The 9,372-nt window shown below is 39.5% G+C and overlaps 1 protein-coding gene across 3 annotated transcripts in view; it reads left to right on the forward strand.

Annotated features, from left to right (window-relative positions):
• ENPP1 (ectonucleotide pyrophosphatase/phosphodiesterase 1) overlaps positions 1–4,756 on the forward strand; it is a 72,651-nt gene extending 67,895 nt beyond the window's left edge. For all 3 annotated transcript variants that reach the window (XR_014065648.1, XM_081530635.1, XM_081530634.1), the window contains one exon: positions 791–4,756. Coding sequence is in view for 2 of the 3 variants with exons in the window: in XM_081530635.1 (XP_081386761.1) it covers positions 791–961 (171 nt within the window). In the remaining variant the exon portion in view is untranslated. The remainder of the gene's footprint in view (positions 1–790) is intronic.
• The last annotated feature ends 4,616 nt before the right edge of the window (positions 4,757–9,372 follow it).

The following is a 9,372-nucleotide window of genomic DNA, read 5'->3' on the forward strand; positions in this document are numbered from 1 at the left end:
TAACTTGCCTCAGTTTACCTGGTAGGATAATGGTAGAAGTAGAACTTGAATCCAAGTTGTTGTTGTTCAGTCACCCAATCATTCTGACTCTTTGCAGCTCCATGGACTGCAGCATGCCAGGCCTCTCTGTCCCTCACCTTCTCCCAAAGTTTGCCCAAGTTCATATCCATTGCATCAGTGATGCCATCCAGCCATCTCATCCTCTGATGCCCTCTTCTCTTTCTGCCCTCAATCTTTCCCAGCATCAGGGACTTTTCCAATGAGTTTGCTATTTGCATCAGATGACCAAAATACTGGAGTTTCAACTTCAGCATCAGTGCTTCCAACCAGTATTCAGGGTTGATTGCCCTTAAGATTGACTGGTTTGATCTTGCTGTCCAAGGGGCTCTCAGGAGTCTTTTCCAGCACCATCGTTTGAAGGCATCAGTTCTTTGGCATCATTCCAAGCTCCTTTCTGCTAATTCCCATATTCTTTCTACCATGGCCATGTTACTTCTGTTTTCCAACATTTTTAACCCCATACTTTGATGTTTCTTGCACCAAGGCAATGTAGGTACATCTGTTCCACATATACTTTCCTCAGATTTGATACATCTACTAAACAAACATAAGTGGTATGTATTGGATGGTGAACTAGTCAGGAGCAGAGACTATGCCTAACAATTCTCATGGCATCTGCCGTTTAAAAGACAGGGTGTCATGGCTGATTACAATGAGGGAGATGCAAAGTGTGTAGGGAAGATGGATTGACTATTGTCCAGTGACTTTTCTTCCTTTCACACCCTTATAGCACGGGAAGCATGAATCCTTATGGGTTGAAGAGTTGTTGAAGCTACACAAAGCTCGGATCACAGATGTTGAACACATTACCGGACTCAGCTTCTATCAAGAAAGAAAAGAGCCAATTTCAGACATTTTAAAGTTGAAAACATATTTGCCAACCTTTAACCAAGAAGACTGATACTTTTTTTATTCCAAAAACACGCAGTAAATCTTTGTGAAAGAGCCTTCTGTTTTATACATCCTCTATTTACACTGTTGCATTGTTTGGAGACTGTCGACCAGAGTTAGAACTGGGAATCCTCTGATACACGACCTTCTCAGGGAAACTTGTGGCCTTCGCATAACAGTAGGAAAGTGTTCCTACTGAGTCTCACACATGTTTGAATGTGTAAGAATTGTTCAGATTTGGGAATAAAGACAGATCATACCTAAAACTGCTCTTCTACTTCTCTTAAGGGCAGAAGGAGCTGTGAACATTCTCTGGACACCAGATGTTTGAATCATATTATCATTAATAAATTTCTATGATGCTGACAAACACTAGACTAATGAATAGGATTGAAGTAGACTGTGTTTCATTAGTTTATTCACAGGAATTTAAAAGTGATTCTGGATTCTTTTTAACTTGGATATTCATTTATCTTCATTTTAATCAGAAAAGTGAATAGGAGCATAAATATTTGAAGCCCTATTTTTATCTCTTCTGTACACCCCCTCAAAAGCTAAGTATTTTTTAATTGTGACTGGGTTTCTTCAGATTTAATGATTCTTTCAAGTTAAACTTTGAGGGACCATCTGTATTGAGTGTATCTACCCTTTATAAAATTTTATTCTACATTTGTACCAAAAAAGAAAAATATTCCAATCTGATCACTGATAATATAGGTGGAAAATAACTCCAATAATGGTTACTTTATACTGTTAAAAGTGTGTCTTGTCTTAGTGAAACTTCATGGGGCTTGTCAACTCATGCAAGATAGCATTTTTCATCCAAATAATAGGAATGTTTTCCTCTATACACAAAAATCACCCTACTAGCAACAGAACTGTACTGTTCTGAGATGTTCATTTTGAAGTTCCATTGATTTGAAGAGAATGTATTACCATCATTTTATATCTTCTTAATACTCATGATAAATGAACTTGATTTTCTTCACTTCATAGACTGTATATACCGTTCAGTACCAACCTGTGAATGTTCAAAAGCTACATTCATTTTTTAGGCTACTTGAATCTGATTTAAGAGTTATATTAATACACCAAAAGTCTGTATTTGTCCTTCACATTCCTCTTGTTCTTCAATAGCATAGGGGCCCCAAACCTTTAGAAAATACAGTTTGTGTCTGAAAATTGTTTACTAATTTAGAAAGTTTCATTGATTTTATTTTAGTCCCACAGATCCCTGAGGTTCTATACATTTTTCCCCCCAGTCTCTTTTTTCTCTGTTGTTCAGATTGGGCAATTTCTATTGTTCTGTCTTCAATTTCACAGATTCTTTCCTCTAAATCATTTTGCTGTTGAGCCCATTCACTGATTTTTATATTTCAGTTATTGCAGATTTTTTGTTTCTAAAATTTCCATTTGATCTTTCTTTGTAGCTTTTATTTCCTTGCTGAGAATTTTTATCTTTTTGCTAAGACTTTCCAGTTTTGCATTTGTTTCATATATGTTCATAATTGCTTATTGAAGCATTATGATGGATGTTATAAAATCCTTGTCAGATAATTCCTACATGTGTTGTCTTTATGTTGGCATCTGTTATCTTTTTTCATTCAAAAATATTTTTCTGGTTCTTGTTGTAATGAATGATTTTCAACTGAAACCTGGATATTTTAGGGATTATGTTTGAGACTGTGGATCTCATTTACACTTTCTGCTTTAGCTGACTTTAGCAGGGGAATTGAGGGCACTATCCTTCTAATGCCAGTTGTGTTAGAGTCCAGGATTTTTTTACCCTGTATTGACACTTGGAGTGAAGAGAAACCCTTGTTGCTGGACGGAGTGGGAATTCAATATCCTACTCTATCTCCATTGATGCCTCCCTGCCTGGGATGTGCTAGGTTCCTAGTTAGTGCTCGCATGTGGTCTGCACTGATGCTGTGGACAGGGGTGGCAAGGAAAGTTTTTTTTTTTATCACTAGTGGGAATAAAATAACCAGTTTCCTACACAGCCTTCTCTGATGCTATTCTGGCAGAGAACTTGGGGCAACTCTTCACAGCCTGGTAAGCCCCTGTCTTTCCTAGCATGGTGATGTTTAGTTGGAGTGGAGTGGTTATTGTTTTCTTTCTTGCTAGACCACTCCTCTTCTGGTCCTTTGGCTGGAGAGATAGCAGACCTTTCTTGAGGCTTCTTTTTGTCCTTATTTGTTGAAATTTCCAGGTTTCTGACTTTTTCAGCAACAAGTCGGGGATATATGAACTAAAAGAAAACCCAGGGAAACTCATTGCAGTGTTGCTCCTTGGGTCTTGAGGCCCCTAGCCTGTCTGCCTTCTCCTCTCCACCTTTTAGAATCTTCCCATGTTTCTTTTATATATAATAACAAAGATTTTTATCTGCACTTCGCAGAAGGATATCTTCTACTTTATAGAAATATCTTACTGATTTTTATATATTCTTCAAAACACATGCAGACGCAGTTGCCTCTACATAGAACATCTTAGCAGATCTTAATTAAGTGGATAGACGCCTTTCCCCTTTCCCAGACACCAGGAATAACAGAAAAAACAAGTTACAGTCTTTTTAGTCTTGAAGAAAGGGAGGAGACTTAAGAAGTATAAATGATCCCAAAAGTGTGGTAAATGTTATAATGGAGCCATGGGCAGAGTGCCAGGGAGCACGAAGGAGGCACTGGGTGCTGCTTGGCAGTGAGGGTGGTGATTTACCAGAGGTGGTGATGATTGGGCTAGAACTTGAAGGATGAATTTGAGCTCTTTGGGTGAGTAGGTGAGGAAAGGGCATTTTAGCCTCCCTTGGATGCATACATTGGGCATTTTTCCATTTACTGCTACTTCTAGTATTTTCTACAAGTGTCACTGTGACCGGTTTACATATGCAACTATTTTTCTTTTGTTGACCTCCTGTTCTTAAAGGAAATGTCAGAATATAAATTCTGTGCTGACTCTTTAAAGGGAAAGGCATGCACATCTGTTCCTACTTAGTTTTCAGTTGCTCTTATTACAGCATTCTTTCTTGTCTTGAAAGAGACCCTTTCTTTACTCTTTAATCAACTTAAAACATATTATTAGTCTCCAGTTTGAATGCTAAATTCACATGATCATGTATGGAAATGTTTTTATCATACTTTTCTCAATAAAGGCCATTCTTTCCTTTCAAATGAACAGCAAAACTTTTATTTATCCCTAATTTTACTGCCCTGTCTCTAGTCAGTATTTCTTAAATGAGGTAAGTAACTCTCATGCAAAATTTTCTACTTGGTTAGTCTAGTGATGGCAGAGCAGAAAATCAGGTGAAACCTAAAAATATTTCCAGGAATCAGAGAAAAGAGGACAAGCCTTAGGGAGAATAAGGTGAATGTTCAGGTTCCAGCGGGATAAGGAGATCCATAGGACAGTTGGGCTGACTGGTCCTGTTCAAGGAGATAAGACAGACCAAACTGGGAGAGAGCTGAACCACCGAGTCCTGCAGGAGGCTCTGACCCCCTCTTGACTATTTTCTACCCTTAGCTGCAATAACTGTCCTGCCTGGATCTGTGGGTACATGTTTATCTATAATTGAAACTGTTGAACTTTGAAACTAAATGTGATCACACTTCCTACTGAAGCCTAGCACAGGAATTTGTTATGTGGGTGCTTTCATAAGCACCAAGTAAATTTTTTTATGACTATAGTTCAAGGACATTTTCCCTGATTTTTTGGCCAGTCTAAATATTGTAAGATAGAAAAAAAATTCTATAGAATAAGTGTCTCTAAGCTAAGAAATGTGGATTTACAAATAAAAGTTGTGTATCCTGAAGACTGGCTGCCTTCCTGTGTGGATGTGGATGTGTGTTTGTGGAGGGTAGGGGCAGGGAATGGGTGGGGCTGTATCTCTAGGGACCGTTACTGAGTACAAGGGTTGTAGACAATTAACCACAGCTGTGTTGTCCGAAGGAGAGAAAAGATCCAAAGTTCATTTCAGGTTCACAAAGTGAACAGCCATTTCTGATGTGTGACTGAGATTATTCTTGTTTTTTGGTATTTTAATTACATTTAGCTATACTTCAAAGTAAAAACAAGTAACATATATAAATGCAAGGCATATAGAAATGTCTTTCGAGTATTTAAAATGATCTGAAACCAGAAGGAAAGACTCCAACTTGTAACTTATATAAATTTTTTCAACATGAAATTTTCCTATTTATCTTCTCCATAATATATAGTGACTGGAAAAGGAAAACATGTTTACTAGAAATCATATGTATACCAGGAACCATAGATGTATAAAATACATTTAGTCTACTAGGAATGGGTATTACACCTATGGGATGATAAAAAGAAGCAATATAATCCTACCTCAATGCAATTGTTTTAAATTTAACTTCATACTTGCCCCCAAGCACTCAATTCAAGGGACAATTTGAGGATTTTAATAAAAATATCTAACATATTATTTTAAAAACTCATATCCAATTTCAATATATATCAGAAATTCAGAACTCAGAATAGACTTCAGCTTTCACAGAACAGAGATACAAAGCAATAAATATACAGGAAATGAGATTTTTACATCTTTTGATAATTTTGTCCAATGATGTCCAGGTATTTTTCACTATCAAAGATCATTTCTGCCTACACTTAAATGTAGTGGTTTTGGGTTTCAATAAAGGAAGAAAAACAGGGGTCTCAATGGAAAGTTTATAAGCTAATGAAAGCTTGAAATGATTTTAAATAAATGAGAACAAAATATTCTCAGTCCAATGAATAGATCTCATTGCTCCAATTCTCACAATTAAAAAAATCTCAGATTAAAACCTACAATTTTGTGATCTCTGTCATAAAGTAGTCTATACCTTGACACAATTTCACTGTCTTGAGTTACTCAGTTTTGTTAAGGTCCAAACAGAAACAAGCTGGTAAAGCTATGGGACTTTTATTTGTGTACTGTCTTGTTTTTAAGGTAACACCACTGATTAATTCAGTATCACACTTTAAGACTGCAACTAGATTAGATTCAATTAGAGCAAAACTGACAATAAGTTTCAAAGCTGTGCTTACTCTGTTAAGGAATTAGGCATTAGGGATAAATTGGGGAACAGGGCAGATGGGATGCTTGTCCCCTTCCTTGGTACTTATTATTTTAAGTTCTAGCCCAAGGCACATTGGGGCTTCCCTGGTGGCTCTGCAATGCAGGAGACCTGGGTTCAATCCTTAGATCAGGAAGATCCCTTGGAGAAGGGAATGGCTACCCACACTCCTGGTGTCCTTGCCTGGATAATTCCATGGACAGAGGCTACAATCCATGGGGTCAGAAAGAGTCAGACATGACTGAGCTACTAACGCTTCACTTCCAAGGCAGATGTCCTTATGAGTCCTCTTCTCTATTCCCCTAAGGGATTGATCATGTGATCATACCCTCCTAGACCTTGGAGACTATAGGCAGCACCTCCCCTCAAGACTAGACATTCTTGTGTAGTTGTCCCAACTGCCTGTGTTCCATGACCTGGGCACAGTGTTACTAGATGGCACGGAGACCTAAGAGATTGTCCCCAAACTCCTTAACCCACTCCCATGCTAGATCTAAGTACATGGCTTGTTGAAGGCAGTCTGCAACCATAAAAGATAATAAAATAGTTTCAGGGTAATGTGGTTATAGGTATAAGAGGATTTTTAGCTTCCATCTGGGATTTCCAGAGAAAGACCTGGCAGGATTGTCTCCTAAAGAGAAAACATTACCATAAACTGTGTAAGGAAAATGAGAAGTCCTAAGAAGCTGCATCGTCTATACTTCTCTCAGCCTGTGATCGTCTGTTAACTTTGCTGACTGTATCCTTTGAGCTTATTCCAGAATACTGTATCTTTGATAAGATGTGTGTTGAGTGAAATTGAGTTCGCTGTTTCACCAGGAGTACAACACAATATTGTGGGATATAACCCCCTCTCCCCCTCTCCCTGCCCCTGTGGTTTGAATTGTCAACAAAAAATTAATCAAAGAAAGAATTGGGAAATTTTAACTGATTCAAATTCAAGGATTATAACCCAGGAAGAGCACCTCAGAAAGCTCTAAGAACTGTTCTGCCCATTAGAAGTCAAGGCACAGTTTACATAAGTTTTTTGAGGCAGAGTGCAAGTTGCTCAGTTGTGTCCGACTCTTTGTGACCCCACGGACTACGGAGTTCTCCAGGCCAGAATACTGGAGTGGGTAGCCTTTCCCTTCTCCAGTTGATCTTCCCAACCCAGGGATCGAACCCAGGTCTCCCACATTGCAGGTGGATTCTTTACCAGCTGAGCCACAAGGGAAGCCCTTGAGGCAGAAGGCTGTATATTAAATGATGCATTATTGATTATATAAACCAGATTTCAGCACCATGCTGGTGAGTCATGTGATCCTTTACAAAATCAAAAATATTATCTTCTAAGGAGTTATCTTGTTGGTAGTAGGAGAATGTTGCTGTTTATGGTTGAATAGGTATTCCTGCTGATGACGGAAGTTTGGTCAATTCATAATGCAGTTACACAATGCACAGTGCAGGGAGAGGGGAGGCCAAAGAAGAATTTTTATGTTTACAATTTTCTTATCTTGCTACAAATATGAATTTCATTTCACATAACTCTCATTTGGTATTTAGCCTGTGTTTCTTAAATTGATAGATGATTTTCATGTATTTATTGTCTTGTCTCCAAAGCTATTTCTCACTGAGAACAGAAATAATCTTTATATTTTCTGTTTCTAGCACAGCACCTTGCGTGCAGTAGCTATTCAATTTGAAAAATGCCCAAGTGAATAAAAACCAGTGAGATGATCTTAGCAAAGCATCCATTTAAGATTGCCAAGGCATCACAGGTTACAGAAATGCAGCTGAAGGACAATCACACTGAAATGAATAATTCTTTACATCCCTATTTTTAAGTTCCAGATGGAATTTTCAATGGAATATTTTTTTAAAAGACTTCATTTCTAGATATATTTCTAGTGCACAAGGGGGATTTTTTAAAATAATAAGAGATCAAGATTGCCTTTCAAGGGCCATTCACAGTTGTTTCATTGACTATATCCTGTGGAAAGTATGATGCCTGATGAACTGAAAGCACAAGAGGGAATTTTTCAGAGTTTTGACATGTCAAATGAAAACCCCTCCACAAAGCACTTAGTGTTTCTCCAGTGACAAGTTGTTGTCATAAATATTCACTGGCGAAGGTGGAGATGCATGGCAGTGTCACCCATGCTATGTAGCCCACGCCCCAGGAGCAAAAACTATTTTTTTTAACCATACAAGCTACTTGTGTTTCTATCAACAGGATATCACAAAGGCCTGGGGCAAAATCAAACTGAACTGGTTTAATCCAAGACAGTGGACAAAGAAAGCTAAAGGTCACTACTTTCCGTGCCTTGACTTCTCCCTGTTTCCATACCAACCCCTCAAGGCTGAAGGACACTAGCCCTGACTCATTTCTGTGTGTGTTCAAAAGTACCTGGTGTTGAGCCCAAATGCTTTGCAGCTGTACTGGGAGACCTGCTTTGAGAGAGACATAGCAATCAGCTGCCCCCAGCTGGGCTCTAACTTGACCACAGAACCATGCTTGCACAGATGAAACCTGAGGGAGTGTACCTCTGCTTTATCACCATGCTAAGATGTCCCCCCAAGGAGGGATTTGCACTATGCTTGGCACAACTGGTGCTGTGTGCAAAGGAGCTTGGAAGACTGCACGTGCCTGGGCTGCCCCTTGAAATCCCCACCCCTTTCCTGGAGCCCTGCCGACCTGTCTGCCTCTTGATCCTTAAAATTCCGTTACTCCCTTCCCCTGGGGAACTGTTGCTTTTGGTGCTCAAGTGCCTCTTCTCTATTCTCTGGCCACTGAATTTTCATTCAATGGCTTGGTGTAAGTCTATCTTGCTTGCTCCAAACTCTGTTTCATTATTGGCGGAGCAAACCTGAGCAAGAAAGAACCTCCTGACTGAGCTCAGGATGGGGATGGGGATGAAGGGAGTTCAGTTCAGGTAGGGCCCCAAGAGGGGCCCTCACATCTGATCTAGTTCTCGTGTTCATCAACTCCAGTAACATCTTCTGCTGCTGCTGCTGCTAAATCGCTTCAGTCATGTCCGACTCTGTGAGACCCCATAGATGGCAGCCCACCAGGCTCCTCTGTCCCTGGGATTCTCCAGGCAAGAATACTGGACTGGGTTGCCATTTCCTTCTCCAATGCATGCATGCATGCTAAGTCGCTTCAGTCGTGTCCAACTCTGTGCGACCCCATAGATAGCAGCCCACCAGGCTCCTCTGTCTACAGGATTTTCTAGGCAAGAATACTGGAGTGGGTTGCCATTTCCTTCTCCAAACACCTTCTGCAGTGGGGGAAAACAGATCAACCTGGAAGGAAATAAGTAGGTGGTAACAACCACCCCGGAGCACCTGAAACAAATAGATTTCAGGC

Source organism: Giraffa tippelskirchi, chromosome 9 (assembly GCF_054371585.1).
Source record: "Giraffa tippelskirchi isolate mGirTip1 chromosome 9, T2T-mGirTip1v1.2.pri, whole genome shotgun sequence".
In the NCBI taxonomy this organism is placed as follows: domain Eukaryota; kingdom Metazoa; phylum Chordata; class Mammalia; order Artiodactyla; family Giraffidae; genus Giraffa; species Giraffa tippelskirchi.